Here is a 20,893-nt window from a genome sequence, read left to right as displayed (position 1 = left end):
GCCATCAGGTTATGATTGCTAATTACCTGAATAGATATAGGTGGGTCTATGATACCAGAAATTCATTATTAATGTCCAATGCTCTGGCTCGAGTCACTACCTGACAAAATGCATGTCCACTTTTAATACTTTTGTATCAGCTTCATGATGGTCTTCTATAATGAGGTATAGCACCATCTTAACAAGAATCAAAAATGAAAATGCTTTCAGTTGTAATTAGAATGAGAAAGAAAGAAGAAATACCTAAAGATAAACTAGAATTCACAACATCATGGGATAAAACAAAGTTTATAAAATACTTTAAAATCAATTCCATGGCCTGCTGTGTAAAGATTAGGTTTCAGCATATTATTATAATTTATAAATGGATGAGTATCAAAAAGATGGACTTAAGGTTTCCTGCTATACTGAATCAGTCTTGAGCATATATAGTTACTTATTCTGTATTTTAAAAGAATCCCTTAAAGGTGACAAGATCCCATAAGAAGTTTACAGTTTGCTCTACCTAACACTGTAGGCCAGGTTCTTGATCTGATCTGAATGTTCTATTCAAGAGCAATATAAAAAATGCAAACATAAAGAGCTCACCTACTCAATCACTTTGTCCCTAAGTAGAAAGACCCCTATCTTGCTGATTGTGTGTGTAATTTGTTCTCAAAAGTTTCAGCTTCTCAAGCAATCATTCCTAGCACGTCCTTATCCTTGCTACTAAAAGGTTTTCGTAGTTTCAGTGTATGGATAGGCAAAAGATGTAATAGAACAATTCTTAAGAAGAAAGATGCTTACCAGTTTTTCTGTCAGATCTGTCTGGCTCTACTGGGAGACAAATTGTTTTAAAAATAATCAAGTACTTGTTCTTAAAAGCACCTGATATGTATTCTGCAGTTCATTGTGCCTCATCGCTGTATTATATGAAAGCCTTACTGTTTTTATCATGATTATCATGAAAACACCACTACGGAATAAATAAGTTATATTAGACTCACGTGCATACAAAGCCACTTTTTTCTAAGCTAACACCAGAACATGCAATTAAGTTTAGTGCTTATGGGTGCAAGACAAAAGCCATCCTCACTCCGTTCTTCTGAATATCTATATGAAATTAAGAAAAAGGAGTGGATCAACAGGAATTTCATAGGTCATATCAGCAAAAGTGATGAACATGCTCTTACAGATGATGAAGTCAATAAGTCACTTTGTCCTGAGATGACTTTATGATGCTGAATTGTATTCTCATTCATCTGTTTAGCCCAGAAATAAGTGTTGCACCTTTAAGGCTGGTTCCTAGAGTGAAGTGGGGGGAGAAGAAGAGCAAAGTTTTTTCTCCCAGACAGATGAGGGGAAGGGCTTCTGAATTTTATCCTTTAAGAGACATCCCTTTGGAAGTTGCTTTCCAAATCTGTCCCAAACCAGGGCACACTTTCAGGGAAATTAGAGTCTTGCTTTGCCTGGAACTTCAGCCATTTGTCCTTCACTTTATGGAGGGATAACTGTCTTCAGGAGAAGTACAAACCAACATATTGCAGCTGGTGACTGGTCAGCATATATGGAACTCCTGCTTGATCAGATTCCAAAAAATTTTTGCCTTCTCCAAAACTATCACTGCTTTGCAATTTGTGCTCAAGAATCTGCTATCTGGAGTTTCAAGGTGGCACTGCCAGACTGTGCAAGGAATTGATCCTTTGTGCTCTGTCCAAAGGCAAGATCTTCATATCTAAACTACAAATAGCCTGGCTGTCTGCTGAGTCAGATCTTGTGATGCAGTAGCTGATCAGATCAGAATTTCATGCTCACAAAACACACAGTACAAGATATAAAAAGCACAAGGTATAAAAATTATGGATACATTATTCTCTGGTGGCAGACTACAACCCTGTGTGTTTTTCAGCAGAACATTCAAGCCACTGACAGATCCCAAAGCTGTAAACCAATTGAAACTGAAGATGTCTGTGGCAGTTGTAATTATTTGAAGAGGCAGGAAGGGATTGGAGGTTCTCTGGGGTCCATAAAGGATTTGTAGTCTAGTTTCTATCTTTAAGAGGCTCTTCATTCAAAAATACAGCTTCATATCAGGATGCGTGTCAAACAATGTTCAACATTATCCTCTATTATTTTGGAAAATGGGAAAGGCTGCTATGAGTAAACATCTTGACTTCTTAATTACAAGATAGAAAATCTCCCAAATTGAAGTATTGTTAAATCAACTCCAGAAGCCCGTCAGTAATTTTGATCATGGGAAGAAAATTAGTAGTAATGGTGTATTACATGATGTCTCATAACCGGGGTGGGGGGGAAAGAACCACACTTCTGATAGGATCTCAAGGATTTGGGGTTTTTTGTGTCTACACATATTTCTGTGGTTCTTATTCCAAAAAAAAATATTTTCCTAATTTAAATCTTAAAGCATCAAGTTTAGAGCTTCTTAATTTTCTGCATCTGAGTCATCATCAGATAGCTTTGGACCTTCCTTCAGAGGATATCTGGAACAAAATTGCAAGATAAATGGAATCAGTGCTGAGATTTCAGCTGAACCTGCCTTCTGACAAAGGTACAATTAAACCTGAAAGAGATAACCTCATATAAATGATTTCTGAAATCTCATTTTAGGAACTAGACATATTAGATTAATTGTAAAATTTTGTCACAATTTTAATTGTTGAGAAAAGGTCTGGAATTTAATTAACTGGCACTTGTAGAGCTCAAATTTTAAAAAAGGAAAGTGAGTCTACTATCAAGGATTTCCTGTCACATAGAAGGTCTTTGATTGCAGAAGTAAAAGATCTTCCAGCAGAAGACAAACAGGACCTATGTATTCTGCATTGTGAAGTATTTGAGGTAGAATTTGCTGCCTGTTTTGTTCATAGAAAACATCCTTGTAGAGGCTATTTTGCATCTCAGAATCCAATAATTAGAAAAAGCTTATTTTCATCTGTTCTTTTTTATTGTCACCAGTAGCATGAGTGGAACTCCAAGTGTGGTCAGCTGATGCCTTTTTGAGAGTAATGGGCAGAAAGATTTTAGAAACTTCTACTTACTTTTATGTGCAGAGAGGTTTCTTGAGTTGCAGGCATTATGGTATAGGAGTGTTATACACACTCTTAGCCCCAGTCAGCCCCTTCACAATTCTGCATGTCTGTAATGAGATCTTGGTTTTGGTACAATGCAGTGAAATTGAAGTGAGTTTTTTTAAAAAGAGATTTCCTTCTGTTAAGAAAAAAAGCTTTGATTCTCTAAAATGTTATGATGATAAAATATAAGTTATATTCTCTTTAATTTCACTGTGTGTATTGAAGTTTTTATCCTTGATGAAAGCCAGTTGGCTTCATGCCTATAACTTTTGTGGATATTAGCAGGACTACTTAAATGGTTTATCTAAGAGTTAAATTATTAATTAGGACTTGTGACGACTTAACAGATGTGCAGTATGGTATGTGTAGTACAGATATGTAATTTATTTATTATTCAGTTGTCACAAAACATAGGTTTTTTTTAAATAGTAATAGTTCACTTAAGATATTGAATCAAATCAGCTTCACTTAAATTTTTAGAACTACTCTGACATCAGCTTGTATCTCAAAAATATTCACAATGTAAATTGGACAGATTATTCAATAAAGGCCCATAGTGTCCTAATTGATAAAATTACATTTAGATAGTGTTATGCAGTGGCACCATTTTTTATTCTTATTTGCATCTCAAACTTTCTATTAGCAGCATCAGTTTCTCTCTCCCTCTCTCTCCCTGTCCTCTGGCTTTTGCATGCGCTGTGTGTTTGGCTAAAAGCGTAATGAAGGAAACCTCGTGATCTGCTTGTTGGAAGGATAGTGGCAGCAAAATGTTTATTGCAGTGCTCCCTTCTTTCCAAAAAATAAAGTTTTTCAAAGAGGAAGACATTCAGGTCCACAGTTTGTCATGTGTTTTATTTAGCCTCATTGAGTGCTTAGAACATGATGTCTTTTATTGTGAAAGATCTGCAAAATACTGTGTTAGTTCTCTCTCCCACAAAGAATATTATTTCTGTAAAGATAGGTTTGAAAAAATGTATTGGCTGCATACTGATTGATGGGATTTAATTGTATACTTAGCATTGTTAATTACACAGCAGAGGCCTGTATTATCTTATTGAGGGTCACCAGTACAGGGAATTAAGGAGCAGTGTTCAGAGAACCAGAGGAAATACAATTTTCTACAATAAGTAGTTGACTTCAGAAGACCATTCAGAGACTGCAGGAAGATTTTTAAGTGCTGTAAGTACATTAAATAGTGTACATCACAAAATGTTGAAAATAACTGAATCTTGTTCTTCAGAATTAAAGCCAGGTAAGAGATTGGTTCTCCTTCTGCTTAGACTAGTTTGACTAGAAGGCAGTGCTGAATGACCAGGACATCGTTCAGGAGGAGATGTTTACCACATCTCAATTCAGTCGAGGTATAGGATGCTAAATTCAGTTTTAGGTATAGGATGCTAAATTCCCTGTTGATATCTGTTGTAAATCTGTTCTACATAGCCCAAATTGAGTAAATGTAAGCAGGTCCCCTGTTCTTTTCTCTGATTTTATGTGGAAGTTCAGCAGATAGAGAACTTAGTCCATTTTGTCTGACATTCAAAAATATACTGAGCCATTGAACAGCAATTTCTGCATTAAATTTATATTCCCTATCTTGTTGCCTTAGGAATGCCATATAGTTTGCAGAGATGCTCCTTCAAATTTGAAATAATATTTTTCATTATGAAGAGATTGTTATTGGCTCATTAACAGAGCCAATAACAATCCAATAATCATTTGGAAGTTTTCCAAATATGTTGGCACAATCTCCTCCTGGTTTTCTGTGGTTTTGATTTTTTTTTGCAGTTGCAAATAGAACAATGAGTTTTTAAGTAAAATTAGAATTTATAGGTATTTTTCTTTTGAACATGAGTAAGAGCTATGAGCTTTCTATTTGGCAATTGCCATTTACAGGATTGCATTTTGATTTGCTAGCAGTACCACCTTATTCTATGCTTAAGAAAAATTAATTGATTCAAATTCTTACTTTTAGAGGAACACAGTTTCCACAGTGCACATTAAAATGCAAAAATTTATGAAACACTTGTGATCTTCCTTATTCATAGAAAATAGTTTTGCTAGTGCTATCTTCATTCATGATATTAGGATTAGTCTAAGATTAAGATTACGAACATCTTCTCTAGCATTCTCTTTATCATATAAGAATAGAGTATGACAAAATTTCAAAGTTGCATCAGGAAAGACAGTGTGTTATTGCAATAATCTGATCCAAGTATACATTAATAACTTTGATTCATGACATCAGATCATTTTTTAAATTCTTTAACCAACGTTGCTGTATTTGTACTTTAAATACTATTTATCTTTACTCAACCATTGCTGAATCTCAAATTAGATCCATTATTAGTTCATACATTCAAAATACAAGCAAAATGTTACTTAAGCCTACACCTTCTCTGTGCATAGTATTTAGCTTTTGACTTCTGCCAAATAAAGTTATCCCTTCATATTAATATTTTGCACTTTAAGTCAGTACTAGTAAGTTCAGTTCAAGCACTAAGTTAATTTACAAAAAAAAAAACTATTTAACATTTGGGAGAGTGGTAAAAGATAGGGTTTTGAACAGCATCTCATTTAATGTTACAGATTTTGACTTAAACCTTATTTATTCAACCTAACAAAGCTGTAATACTTTTTGTTGATTTTTTTTATGGTGTAATGCTTTTCAGATCTGCATTTATCAGAAAAAGGGCAAATAAATAGTTTCTGTCCTTCTCCATCTGGAATTTAAAATTCCCTACTTTTTGTTTCAAGACAAAACTTCATGTTTCAATTTTTAATTATTATTCTCCCTTGCTTCCTGTACCACAAAACAGGAAGACATTTCACCTTGCCTTATGGTAGAGATGTGCAATCCTTTATGAAACAAATTAGCCAAAGAGCTATCAATGTCATTTTTGTTTTGTTTGAATATAGCACAGGCTCCTTTGCATTTTCTGAAGCTAGTCTTGCCATTATTTCATTGTAACTATGTCTATTTAAGCAAACGGGGTTTTATCCATTTTCTTATGCTGTACCATACCTTTGACTGTATGGCAATAAAATTGGCTTGATTAGATATAACTGTGAGGGTTTTTTTCTAGACAACCACTGTTTTCTTTTTAAATCCAGTATTGTGCTGCTCACTAGCATACAATGTTTAGAATTTATCTGCTCACTACTTAAATCAACTTGTTTGAGAAGCCAGACATTATTTTGCATTGTGTTTCTCTAGTAATAGCACTTAGTGCAACTGTTCTCTAGCTCCAGCTCCCAAAACAATCTAACTCTGAAGAGTTAGAATCTTCCGTAATAGAATCTTTTAAAAAATTAGTCTAAAGTCCGAAATAGCAATGAATTAAGGTAGAGGAAATCTTCTACTGCTGTTAAGGCTTTTGGAGAAATTGCGGATGTAAAATGCCATGCACGTGATTTAATTTGCATGTTTCTCTAGTGGGCAGTCTGTTTAAATACATGGAAATCAAGTTAGACATTCACAGCAGTGTCAGTATCAGTAATGCACAGCTCAAATGTCAGTGGGTTCCTACGAGGGCTCCCTAAGTTATCTTCCTGTTTTTCCCTCTTTCAAATGCTGCTTTTAACATGGAAACATCTTTTTTTTCCTAAGCATTCTTGCCATAAAGTTGGGGTTTTTTTAAGAACTGGAGGGCAGAATGAATGTCCTTATTCACAGTATTTTCTATTTCACTTTCTCATCTTTGAGTTTCCGAAATCCAGTGCTGCTACAAGGCCAGCCCAATTATTATTGTGTTCTCAGGTGCATATCTGCTGTGGTGATTGCTGTTGTGCTGGATCTTGCAATCCAGACTGCCAAATTCAAGACAACACTAAAGGAATCTTATCCTGTTGAGCCTTTGAGGCTCAAAGCAAAATCAGAAATGCAAATCCCCTCTCTTCATTTGCAGTTCTGGTTACTTTCAAAAATAATTTCTGACTTGGCTTTAACAATATTTTTTAGTGCAACATTTGTTTAGTTCCAGCCTCTCTTTTCTGTAGCTTAGAACACTCTGAAATCTTCATGTTGTTCATCCATGACCATTCTGATTTCACTTTAAGGATTCTCCTCAGAGGAATAAAGTCTGTATTTCTACTCAAAGGCAGAAATCTGGCTATTCATACAGCAAGTTCCCTGTCTGATATTTACTATTCAGATGGATTCATGAAATGAAGATTTATTTTTCTTACAGTTGTTGTTCCCTAGTTTGAATCTTAAACTTTAGAGTGCTTAATTTATTTTTATACTTTAAAGTGTACAAGTCTGAGGTTTTGACTGAATATACACCAGATATAAGATTATTGTTACCCTGATTTTACTAGTTTTGGCTCTTGTACTTGAAGCCCTTCAAATTTAATCTTCCTAGCTCAAATAAAAATATTAACTAAAATCACCTTCTTTGAAGTTATGCTAGTACAGAAGTTATACTACATGGGGAAACATGTTTTGTTCCTGCTCATATAGTTAAAAAAGTAGTCCAACCATTCACTTTAGAATGATAATAACTATAAAAATCTCCAAGCAAAATTTCTGGTAAACACCAACAAGAAAAAAGTGAAAATTACCTTAAAGATGCTTTAAAAAATGTAAAAAATTGGGTGGTGGCTTTAGCTGACTCTTTGGGCACTGCTCTTTTGATTGGTGGCTTTTGAAGCCACAAAGTCACAGAACAGGTTTTATAAGTTTTGATTGCTTTGTTCCTGTGTACATGTGTTCATGTTCCTTTAATGTAGAAATACAAGGAGTATTACCAGTGTGGTCAGCTCCCAGGAAGATCAGATTGCAAGCATGAAATGGCTATTGTAAGCTTTGTTAGCCTACAAGTGTGAGTCAGACTCATTCAAACTTCAGGGGGGAGATGCTTTTTCACTCCACAGACCGTGGATCAAAGGGATGGAGGCCATAGCCCTAGAAGCAGATAGAAGAAGAAGCAGTAAAATTCCAAACACGCTTCTACCAGTTCCTCACCAACATTTATTCAGATATTGACAATAACTAAGAAAATGGAATTGTATTTCCCAGCAGTAGCAGTTGTGGTGAATGGTGACTCCATCTCTGCTCCCTGTGGAGCAGGAGGCGCAGTTCTGTCACAGGAAGGTCTGAATGGGTGCCAAGGAAGCCTCTGTCACACTTTCTGTCTCCACATTAGTGCTGACTTAATTTTTCTTGCTGGAAAAACATCTTGCACCACTTTCAGGAGTACCTATTTTCTGTGTGACATTCTTGAGACACATATTGTGTGATTTTCATGTCAGGCCACGCTGGCAGTGTGCACTCCCAGCTTAGAAAGCCAGTTGTATCCTGGGCTGCATCCAAGGAAGTGTGGGCAGCAGGGTGAGGAAGGGGATTCTGCACCTCTGCTCTGGTGCAGAGATCCCATGTGCTCAGGGATCCCAGCACGGGAAGGACATGGACCTGTTGGAGTGAGTCCAGAGGAGGGCCATGAGATGGTTCCATGGCTGGAGCATGTGTCCTGTGAAGACAGGCTAAAAGAGTTGGGGCTGTCCAGCCTGGAGAGCAGAAGGCTCCAGAAAGACCTCTGTAGCCTTTCAGTACCTGAAGGGGACCGCAAGAGAGCTGAAAAGAGATTATTTACAATGGCATGTAGGGATGTGATGAGGGAAAATGCTTTCAGTTGAAAGAGGGCAGGTTCACATGAGATGTTAGGGTGGTAAGGCAGCAGAACAGGTTGTCCAGAGAAGTTGTTGTTGCCCCATCCCTGGAAGTGTGCAAAGCAGGATGGGGCTCTGGGCAACCTGGTCTACTGGAAGGTATCCCTGCCCATGGCAGGGTGTTGGGACTGACCCACCTTTGAGGTCCTTTCCAATGCAAACCATTCTCTCATTCTATACTGGGCATTCCAAATGCAGTTGAAATAAATGGCAACTGAGGATCTAATCTCTGCAAGTCAACTGTAGGCATGTTAGGTTAAATTTACTCTAGATGACTCTGGGTCTCAGTTTCCCATTTCTAAAATCAGCTCATCCCTCTGCTTCACAAAGATTTTGCAAAAATAAATTCCTTTGTGTGTATTATAAGGTTTTGTTTAGTAGAACCAAGCCAAACAGAGAAATTTTTACAGAATTAAATAATTACCCATTTAGCAGACAGTTTGAATAACGTTTAGTAAGTAAAACATGAAACTAATCTTTGAGCAGGGAGATTAAAATGAAGTAGCCCTGTCTTATGCAGAAACCCTGCTGAAAATAATTATGATGAAATTATGATGCCTTTGTGTCAAACAAAAAATGAGTTGCCCACATAACATTGATCTGCCCTAAATGTTTCACTTAAACTTGCCAATTTTACTTGACTACATTTGAATAAAGAATCTATTTTAAAATTTTATTTTAAGGTTCATGCAATTCAATAAAAGTAGTTCCCATTTTTTTGCAGTAATGTTGATATTTCACTGTTTAATGCTGAATTGAAATCGACTGTTGCTGGGTAAATAAATAAAAATGTGAAAATAATTGAAATTTCCTTGAAAAGCAAAATACTTGTAATAGAACTGAAGCTTTTTTAAATGTCAGCCATACTAGTCAAGTGTGAGGGGGTAATTTATGGTGTGCTTGAAGACAAGAATTTCTATACATCACTCATGTGTCTGATTGAAAACAGCTTTAAAATTTGGTTAATCTGGGACAAGGAGTTCAAGCTGGTCCGACAGGATAAAACTCAGACATCTAATGCATACTCATAAGGCTAGGTGGTTTGTCAGTCAAATTGCCAGGGTGTGAAATTATGTGACAATAGGCAGGTAAATACCATTTCTGTGGCAAACAACAAGGATAACAGGATTTTTTTTTGTCCTCAAACCTCTTAGAAAATACATCTTATTCTCTTTGCCTTTGTTTACACTATCTACTTCTCAAACTGGAGACTATTTCCAGGGCATTTGGAGAATGTTCAAGATTTTCATTCAAACAATAAAAGATTTTGCTCACAGTTAGTAACACAAGTAGTAGAATGTTTCATTTTTTTCAAGTGCAGCATTTCTAGAAATTTCTTGTGTCTTACACATCCCACCTGAATTTTGATAGCACAGGTCAGAAATACCCAGTGGAGTTTGTGAACAAATTTGGCAATAATGTTTATGACTTGAATTAATATGGGCTTTAGCTTATACAAGATACCTGATCTCTTCGTATTTGGGTATTATAGTTAATGCAACTTCTCTGAACAAAAAGCAGTGTGATCTTGAATAAGCTCTGAACCACCCCTAAAATATCACTGAAATGTGCCATCTTTCCAGTGTTACTCATACAGCATTACCTGTATGCAGTCCCCTCTTAAGAACACGAAATGCAGCTCATTTTTTTTTTTTCATACTAAGGTAAACATTTCATTAAAAGTGCTCTGAAGAGATGAAATCCCTCTTTGCTTCTTTTAATTCTCAACTATATTGCCAGTTTGTAGTAGCCAGTTGGCTTTCCTGTTAGCTTACTGTGGTTTGCTATTTTGTCTCATTTTTTTGCTGTATTTATCACAGTTCTTCCTGTCTTCTTATTGCGAGGTGTTCAGCTTGCAATTTTAGTTGGTGTGTTAGATTTCTCTGAATCTTCTTCTAGGATAAATAAATGTGTTGATTTTACCTCTCCAGGACGATGTCAATTTCTGTTGAGAGGTGACTAATCTAAGGAAACTGCTCTTTGCCTTTTCATTCCATATTGTTTGAAATATTGGATAATACCTTTTTTTTGAATACTGCTGCTGTAAAAGGAACCACTTCAGCCCTTATGTTTCTACGGTGTATTTATCAATACCCTTGCCCTGTCCTGCTTGAATAGTAGTTAGGATGAGCCCTAATCTGACCATAGAATTCCATATGTGTGTTCATAGTCTGCTGGGAAACAATTATCAAAATTCAATAAAACTGTATATGAAGTGTAGGTGATTAGAAAAAAAACTCAGAAAAGAGAGCTCAGTAATGTATGGATGAAGACAGTGACATATTCAAGATTTAAAACTGACTTTTGTTCAGTGTCCAGTCTACCAAGCAGAACACTAAAAATTGTGTTAATGAGTAATGTCTGCTGCTATCAAATTCCTTGTGCTCACTTTTCTTTCCATTTCAGACGTAGTCTCAGTATAATAGGAAAAAATTATTCTGTTGGTTTGAACTGACTTTTGTCCTAATTCAGATGGCCATAAAGAATTCTCCTAAGACCTTGTGTTTTCAGTTCAATATAAAAGTGTTGTTTGAATAATAATTCATTCCTGAAATTGGAAGATTGCATGTTGCTATAGGATTTTTTAATCCTCACATACTTTATTGAATGTTTTGTGATATACACAATTCCAGATGCACTTTTGTTTTTTTGAACTAGACAATCTTTAAGGTGCCTTCCAACCCAAGACATTCTTGTGCATGTTTTTTTAACAACTTCATTTTTATATTCCATATTAATTCAATCAAAGCTATACTCTCTGTTCTTCAGAGAACAGAGATAATAATAGATTAATCCTGTTAAATCAGGATAGATTTAACACAGTTTTTTTAGTGAAATCAAAAATGTATTTCATTGCATTTTTTATTTGCTCCTAGTTTAACCTTATGGATATTGCTTAGAATAACATGCCAAAATCAGTTTTTATAAGTATTATCAGAGCAGCTTCAGACATTGTTATTCATGGTTTAGTTTTCTCTTTTCTGTTATTTCAAGACAGTGAATAATGTACGTTGCACTCTTAGAGGATAGAGGATATTTTAGGCAGAAGATGCTGTGCAAACCTGTACAGTTATAAATCAGATCATGTGTGATTTGAAATCTGTTTAAAGCAGGCAAATATTGCAGAGACCATTCAAATGGCACGTGCACAATGTATATTGCATAGAACTCGGGTCATGAAATTACTAATAAATCAGATGCAGAACAAAAGCAGCAGCAGCATACTTTCCCACATCCCAGCAGATAGGTTGTCTTCCTAAAGCTGATGAAGTTTTAAGGAAAGGCTGCATGAGTTATGCACTTTCTCACCAGCAGAAAGTGCAGTAGGTGCAATACCTCATGAACAGGCCTGCCTGGTGCTTGGGAGAGTGAGAATGCAGTTCTGAAGTTGTGAACAGCTGCTGTGCTTTGCTTACCCTGCTTCCTTCATTACAGCTTGGCAAGCTCATTCCCGCTGCTGTACCTTAGTCCTCTGTGTCTGCCGATGTTTGGGTTTCTGCTGGTGGTTCCACATTCTGCATGCTTTCCTCAGAGTGGAGCAATGTGCTTCCCCATAAGTGCTGAAGGTTATGGGTCAGCCTCCTGCAGGCTCTGTATTCCTGAGAAATGGGCTCTTTCTGTTGGTGGTAACTCGTGTTTCGATGTCGTTGTTCTGAATTGTTCTTCATGTTGTAGTATTGAGTTAAAATGTACTCCCGTAAGAGTTAGCTTTTCATATTGGGCTGGAAACTCTTCACCTTTGTCTAGCAATTTGTTTTATTATAACCAATGGCTTTTAATTGTACCTCCCATAATGAAGAGCTGACTTAATACTCTGTGCTAATCTTGTTATGACTTTAAAAAGGTAAGTAATTTCTCTAACAATTCCTAACAGTCATGTTAGAGTGTTAAAGGGTTTCTCAGTTTTCTTTTTTCATTATTTTTCACATGAATTTTTCACTCGTAGCATGAACTTTTCTTTGTGTCTTTTTCTATTTTTCTTGAAAAAAAAAATTTAGACTGATTTTCATTTGCAGCAAAACATATTATGTAAATTTAAATTAATCCAATTTAGTACAGCCACTGTTTGGGGTTTTTTTTCAGACCAGTCATGACTGATTGATAAAAGTTGTCAGCAGGACTCTTTATTTTTACCATTCCCTTTCTTTATTTTTGAGTACTGTATTTTGCATTCTATTTACTACTTCAGCTTATGGAAGAAAGCTTACTCTGCATTCCAGCATGATGAAATTACATTTTCAAGAACATAAAATCCAATTTGTTTAAAATACAGAGTAATGTGAACTGAATGCTTTGGGTTTGCTTACATTCTGTCTGAACTATGCAGGGGAATGGTACTGGCTGGTAGCCCGATGTATCTTCTGCCAAGATAGATTGTGAGCCAAGAGGCTGTAGAATGGACAAACAATAAGCCTATACTTTCCCTGTGAAAGAAAAGACAGCCACAGGTTGTTATTTCTGTAACTACCTGTGAATGAGAAGAATTACAGTAAATTCTCCTAACAATAACTCTCCCTAGTCAGTCATGGTACTATATGCAATGTAGCATGGATTCCTCAGTTAACAATAGCTGTGAAAAGAATACAGATTTTTTTTTTTTTGTAAATGTCACAAATAACAAAGTAGTAAAACATACAAATAATGAATATTTTTAAAGGCACTTAAAGCACATGACCCCAAAAAAAGCTCCATTGCTGCCAAAACTGTATGTGTTAGGGAACTGGTGGGTTTTATTAAAAATCATTTTACTGGAGTTTTGATTAAAAATAACATTGAGGATAAGAATGTGCAATTCATATTAAATAGAAGTATTATGTAATAATTAATTTTGATGTCAGTTATGTTAAAACATGGTTTGTATTCTGCAGCTGTGAGCATAGGTTGGGAAACGATCAAGTCTAGCTGATCAAGCCTTTTATTTTATTATCATGGATTCCTCTTCCACAGCTGCTTTTAAAATTTGTGGGAAGCAAATTATTTCTCATACTGCATATGTTGCCCATCAGGTGAGTGATAACATGGAAACTTTAGGCTGGGTGTAAGAAATCAAAAAGTAAATATGAAGTCCTCTGTGTGCACAGAATTAAAAAAATGACCTGTGAGAGGCTGTATGTGAAGCCAGCTGTCTTTTGTTACCATTGTCATTTGGACATTTTAAGAGCAAAACTTTGTCAGCACGTTTTTTATATTAGAAGATTTGATCTGCAAATCTCAGCTGCTCTGTTCATTATAAATCTCTTGTTTTTGTCCATACACTAGCTCCACTATAGGTTGGAAGGGCTTAAAGATGAACTGAGGAGGAATAGAGGCTACAACTCGAGAGTAACTATTACTGCTCAAAGGAGCTGTTTTCCATTCGCAAACATTGCTTTGCGCTATGGGTTTGGGCTCCTTCTGTTCCTCCACTTTGTTGAAAGACTCTCTCTTGACTTCCATTTTACTTCTTTAGCACTGTCTTTGTCTGCTAACATTTTTCCTCCTTCTCTAGTAGCTTTTATCTGTGTCCTTTGGATCACATATTTTACTTAGTTTGTTTTAGTAGATTGTTTCAAATGTTTGTGTTTTGTATTTTTGGTTTTTTGCCTTTTTCTTTAGGACTGTGTTATCTCACTGAATTTCATTCCACAGTTGCTGAATCGCTTGGTTATTTTGCAGCAGGTCCATTCTTCATTTTCTCTTTTCATGTTTTTCAGTGAGAAATAAGAGAGCCTCTTCCATTTTAAACAGTAGTCTTACACACATAGGCCCATGTCTCCTTTTGCATACACCATCTTCTGCCTTGCCACATCCATCCTGCTTCTCTCTCCCTCTCAAACTGTGCTTCTCTTTCTTTTGTGTTTTCTTTCCTGCCATTATACCACCTTTTTGGCCCAGAATTGTCCTTTGGTAAATTATAGGTAAATATTTACTTCTTCCAAAGAGAGTTCATTTTATGCCTTTGAAATTTGGTAAAACAACTCTGGGCCAAATTTGGGCATCATTCATATTTTGTTCGCAGTTTTCTTGTATAGTATTTTTGGTGGGAAGTGGGGAGGGTGTGGGTTTTTTCTGTTTGTTTTTGTTAAACAAGGGTTTTTTTCAGGGAAGGACTCCATAACCCACTCTAAGTTGCAACATTACTTTCCATAAGTTATTCCATTACAATGAGTAGATTGTGTTGCGCTGTAGAATCCAACTTTTTTATGTGACTATCTATCTGGGGCAAGCTGCTGTGGAACAGAAGAAAGAGGTTTAGAAGCTGGGGCACCATTTGTTTCAGCCTTAAATGGTTGTTCCTTTCTGAAGACAGCTTTTGAGGGGTTGGGGGTTTATCATTCTTCATCAATTGTTAGATAATACATATTCACTTTCTAGGCAGTTTTTCTGTGACTGCAAGTCCAGAGTGAGGTCTGACAGATAATCTGAATTCACTCCTTTGCTTTTGCAGCAGAGACAGATGTTCTGCTGGGAAATTACACCCTCAGCATCACCTGTGCTATTCCACGTCTTTCACTACATGTACACACTTTTACTTTATTAGTATTCTCATTGAAATTTAAAAGACCTTTGTCAATAAAGTAAAAAAGAGAAGGATTCAGTTCTTACTATCTCAGAGGTTTGTCTTCCTGTGAAGTTCATTTTAGCTGGGGTTTTGTCCACACAAAATGCTTTCTATTCAAGTGCTACCAGTTCAGTCATCTGGCCTGACAGTAGTCCATCTGAAAACTTGCAACTTCAAGGTTATAGTACATGGTGCGATCTTTCCAAACCTGAGAAGAAATAAAAGTTTAAACTGTGTTGTGTTTACAGGGCTGATACTCTTTAAAAAAAAAAAAAAATCTCTTTTAAATCTGCATAGTAAACAGGATTGAAAATATCCAGTGTTACTAGAATATTAGAACAATGTGAATTGCCCAATTTCCCTGTAGTCAGACCAATCTGTCTGGAATAGCACAGTGGTAGATAAGCATCAAGGAAGAGGGGTTGTTGAGAAACCATGTCATTCTCACACAGTTTAAAATAGAATTCCACTACAAAATTCATAGTGAACATAGCATTTCTTTTAACCAAATAGGAACAGCACAGAAAATTTATCAGCTCCATCCAGGAGCCATTTAGACAGTTGTGTGTTGCCTATACAATTGTGAAGATTTCTTATTAAACATTTTCAGAATCAACATAATTGAAACTAAATATTTTAAACTCTCAATACCTGAAAATATTAGCAATAGAATTTTAAATCAGGTCATATACTTTTGTTAGTATTCTGTCTAATCATCAAACAGGACCTTGCTTCAGAGCTACTGTAATTACAGCTGTATAAGAAAATGTGGATTTTCTGTTGAAAACTGATGCTTAACACATAATTTTAAGCACTGTTCTTTGATTTTTCTCACTTACTGTCCTTAGGCCATCTTGTTTCTTATGGGAGGGGTGTGGAATCAAATTTCTTGTATCAGATTCTGACCATCAGCTTAAATATACCCTTCTGCTTAAATATACTTATCTCATGCAAAATATTTAAGAATGTTGCTGAAAATATGTATAGCCTCTGTCTTAGATCCCAGGAGCTTGCCCATTTTATCTCTGTATTTTGCATTCTTGTTAACTTCTGTAGCTCATAGGCTCTGTGCTCTCTCTGCAGGTCCAGTCTAGGTGCAGCAGCAAGGAGAACATCCTCAGAGCAAGTAAGTGCAGAAACTTCTCAGCTCTATTGAGAAACTAGGAGTGCTCAGAAGACAGCAAATGATAGTCAGATCAGAGGTGGGACTAAGTGGGTTTGCAGCAGAAATTTAGTAGCTTAAGACAGTGAATTCCAGTCTAAAGGTAAAACTCCAAATAGCTCATAGTGTTCATGTATTAATGGAAAGTCACCTTTTAATTTATTCTTGCAAGTTGTATTTCTAATGACATGGAGTTCTGTCTTGTTTTTGATGTTTTGTTGTAAATGATCATGTGTGTGCAGGTTTTATAGGCAAGAATTAACACTCAAAGACAATGAAAATGGAGATTCTCCACTTGAATGTACATTATTTTTATTTTCATACTTGAACATGAATTTGAATGTTGGATTACATAGAACCAAACCAAAAAGTGCAAAGGTTGAGAGTTCACATTTGATCCAAATGATGTCTAGTTTAATTTGCACAATTCTTTTTCTTTGTGTTATGGGAATCTTTTCTAGTCTAAAATTTGATCCACCATATGTGTGTGTATATGTATAATGACAGGACTAGGAAGTTATTTTGGTGGTAAAAGAGCAGGCTGTCAAGAATTTTCTACCTTATGCAACCAATTGAATTAGCTGCTTCAAAGCTAGAGGATTATTTTGTTGTACAAAGTGCAGCTAAGTGTAAGTAGTTATTTTTAGAGCTATCTGACATTTCACATTAGTCAAAGATAACTTGGTGAAGTCTGAGGAGTTGTTTAATGTCATTTGCTTGTAATTAAAGTACCATTTAGTAGTTTTACAATTTAAGAAAATCCTTTGTTTGTCTCTGGGTCTATTTAAATCTTTGATACCTCTAATAGAAGTGTTAGCATTTGTTTGTAGGAAGAAATGGGAGAGAGAAAGTAGTAGATACACCAGCATCTTTCTTCCTTCATAAAGGCTATTCATGCTATTGTTAAACCTAAAGGGGCTCTATTTTCTTGCAGAAATAATGGGTGTTACTTTTGGTGTTGGAAAAAAGATGTCAGAGATTAGGGAATTTTAACTATTTCCAAAAAGTCTGTGTTGGAGAATGCATTTCTCAGAAGATTGTAACAGAACCTTTGACTTAAGAAAATAACATGCATTAGGGACAGACTAGCAAATCTGAAGGTTGTTCTCTGGGGACCAGTCAAAGCATTCAAAACCTGTGAATTCTATCACTTTTTAAGGTTTAAAGAGGTGAAATGTCAGTTTCTGAAGTAGCTAACAGTGAGTTTTAAGTAGCAGTGAAATTACTGCTAGAAGCAGTAAAAGCATCTAGTGGCAAGAGCATAAAGGTTGTTCACTGCCACACAATTCCCTCAGCTTTCATTGCTGTGACATGTTTTTTCTTAGCATTTTCCTTCATATTTTCCAACTTTAAGCAGCAGGAAAATGTTTTTAGCATGTATTGTGTGGAATCTGCTGGACCTTCAGGAATTACAGTGCTACTAAAGCAGGGTTTCTTTCTCCATGCAGAGGCGGGTGTGGGAAGTTTGACTGTATTTCACAAATGCTTTCCTTTTCCTCTTTAATGAGGTTTTCAACAAAAACCAGGCACTATAACTGGAAATGTGAGCTCGCTAGGGAGATCCCCGTTGGTAAAACCAGCAGTGCAGTTTTTCCATGCTACACTTTTGTCTTACAATAGTTTAATTTGGATCGTTTGTCCATAATTTTCTTATGAAAAAGTTTGGTTTGAGTTTGCAAAGTCTTAATATAGTTAGAAAATGTCTCATCAGCTGTTTCTCTCTTCTTCAAAATGCCAGCTGCTATCTTAAGGAAAATAATTAAGTCAATTAAAAATTATATGTGCTTGACAAATTCACAGTGCCTGCTTTTGTCATCATGCTATCTTCTAAATACGTACAAAGAGAGTGTTCAGAGAATTCCTTCCAGAATCATTCCTGGAAGAATTAAGTGGGCAGTTTTACTTGTCTCTACTTCTTCCTCTGAAAGGTAGTTACTCTGTTAAAAGCAAAAAATAATTAGTGAGCAATGTCTCCCATGAAAAGGTAAGCATGTGTTAGTGCTGAACAAGTATAGTATATATAGATTAATTAAGAAACCTTCTCTTCTGAAGGAGGGACTTAGACTGCATGATTGTTGTGCTATTTTTTTACTTGCTTTTTATTAGAAGACTACACTTGAAGCAATAATGTGGTTTTTTTTCAGAATCTGAAGGCATGTGCAGCAACAAATGAGATATTTATGTAGTGACTGCAAAGCAAAATCATGTCATTAAAAATTTGTTTTTATTATTTAATGCTTTCTGTACTGTAATTTATGTTACTTAAGAATATCATTACATATCACATATAGAACATCTTCCACTTTGGCTCTCATAAATACCTTCTTGTTCTACGTGAATCCTTTCAGGATACTCTGCAATTGTAATTGTCTGAATCTTTCAGTTTATATCTGTTGCTCTTGTTCGTGTATTCCTGCAATAGCTCTCTCTTCAGTTGCTTGTCTTCATTTCCAAAATCCTTCAGAGCTTGTTGTCCCTTTGTTTAATCTCTCAGTAAGTATCATGAAATCAAACACACTGTTGGTTTCATTTTCAAACAACTTCTGTCATATTTTCTCCCTACCTGTCCCTCTCACTTGGGAAAAGCAAGCTTTCTTAGGCTGTCCTACTGCCTTCACTCCAATCATACATTTAAACAACACTTTGCTATGGTGACAACAAAATCTTGACCATGGTAGGATGCCCACTAGCTGGAGACACTGTCTGCTGCCTTGACTGCCCAGTGATTTCATTGTGCTCTCTCTCTCTCTTCCTTTCAAACCTTTGGAGTCCCATCTCACTCTTGGATGGTAGGCTCACAGGCACAGTGTCCATTGTTGTGCTTTATCTGTGCACAGCACAGAGCATGTTGAGATGTGTTTGTGCAGAACAGAATGGAGTGAATTGTCCTGAGTTCATAGAACTGAATTAGTCTCAGATTATCATCCTCAGTGTAAAATACTGCATTACCTGGAAGGGCTTCTCTTGTACATGAACCAATCTTTTCATGCTCATCAGACTTCTGGTATGTTCCTCACTACAGATAAGGATATACATTCTCTTGATTCTAGTTGAATACAGTGTCTTCCCAGGGTCAGACATGAAAGCTCAATAGTGATAACTAACTAATTTAATTTGCTCCAAAGTGCTGATTAGTTTCAGTAAAATGGTTTAAATGAACATCGCTACAGCAATCTGCTCACTGTAGCCCACATGAATTTGCTCTTTCTCATTGCAGGTCACAGTGCTGTTGACATTACCAAGGTAGCAAGAAGACATCGCATGTCTCCATTCCCATTGACATCTATGGACAAGGCCTTCATCACAGTTCTGGAGATGACCCCAGTGCTTGGAACAGAAATCATCAATTACAGAGGTATAGTAAATTGGATTCTTCGTGAGCATGAGGGCAATTACTTCCCTATTTGGCAACCTTCCTGCTCTTTTATTAATGTTGTGAGGTATCTGAAACAGTGCTTTTCTCCAGGAAAAACTGCTTTAGGAAATACCTGTAATAGGGGAAACCTTTCAAAGTCAGGGGAATGTCAGTTGAACTCAGTGGTGCTCCCTGAAGGAGTCTGTAATGGAACACTAATAAAATACATGAATTAATTTTCTTTCTGTTTGTACTATATGCAGTAAACATATTCTACTCAACCTGAACATGCCTCAGTGGACTTTTGTAGATACCAAGTAGCTGAAAGCTTTACTGTGATTGGTTCCTTCTGTTGTCTCACTGTGGCAGATTCTCACTAAGCCCCTTTCCCATCTGAGATTAATGATCAAAGCAAAGTGATTGTTGATTCCAGATCACTTTTTTCCATGTCTTTAACAGTTCATCTTAGTCTCTTTTTCCTGTTTCTAGTTAGCCTGCTAGTCATTCCAGAATTTTCCTCTTCTTCTCATGAATACAATTCCTTTTCTATTCTAACACTACATGATCATTTTCTGAAATTACTTCCTTTTAATGTTTGATCTATCGAAACTTTGTAATTAAAGAGTAACTGGTTTTGGTTTATATAGTGAGGTTGTCTTCAAAAGCACCAAACAGCGAGCAAAATATCAGACTTTGTGACTGTATCTATACTCATGAATAAGTAGGGATAGATGAAGTGGCCCTGAAAGGAATTAGCAAAGCATCTCTCGTGTTTGTTCGGCTAAACTATCCTCCTTCCTGAAATACTATACTCATAATGTCTATTAGGTGCCTCCCTAAGCTTCTGCTATTCCTTACATCAAGCCTAGACATTATCTGGGAGAATGTTCTTGGCACATAACAAAACCATTACAGGAAATATGCTGACAAGTAAACCTAAACTAGGTAGGGAAGCAGAAACCTCTTCCAGGGATTCTTCCAGATTGTCTAGAAGTAACGTGGTGAGTGAAGGGATTGTGGAACTACAAACCTCAAAAGGCAAAAACATTTGGGACACTGGTGTGCTAGACAGCGGAGAGGTACAAATGGTTTCTGAATGG

General features: G+C 36.2%; 1 protein-coding gene across 21 annotated transcripts in view; it reads left to right on the top strand.

The window, feature by feature from the left end:
• The window catches only part of GPHN (gephyrin), a 271,793-nt gene that overhangs the window by 205,454 nt on the left and 45,446 nt on the right, over positions 1-20,893 (top strand). For all 21 annotated transcript variants that reach the window (XM_059849766.1, XM_059849764.1, XM_059849761.1 and 18 more), the window contains 2 exons: positions 16,360-16,402; positions 19,656-19,793. In XM_059849766.1, the coding sequence (XP_059705749.1) occupies positions 16,360-16,402; positions 19,656-19,793 (181 nt within the window). The remainder of the gene's footprint in view (positions 1-16,359; positions 16,403-19,655; positions 19,794-20,893) is intronic.

Source organism: Haemorhous mexicanus, chromosome 6 (genome assembly GCF_027477595.1).
Source record: "Haemorhous mexicanus isolate bHaeMex1 chromosome 6, bHaeMex1.pri, whole genome shotgun sequence".
In the NCBI taxonomy this organism is placed as follows: domain Eukaryota; kingdom Metazoa; phylum Chordata; class Aves; order Passeriformes; family Fringillidae; genus Haemorhous; species Haemorhous mexicanus.
This window is presented reverse-complemented; position numbering and strand designations above follow the sequence as displayed.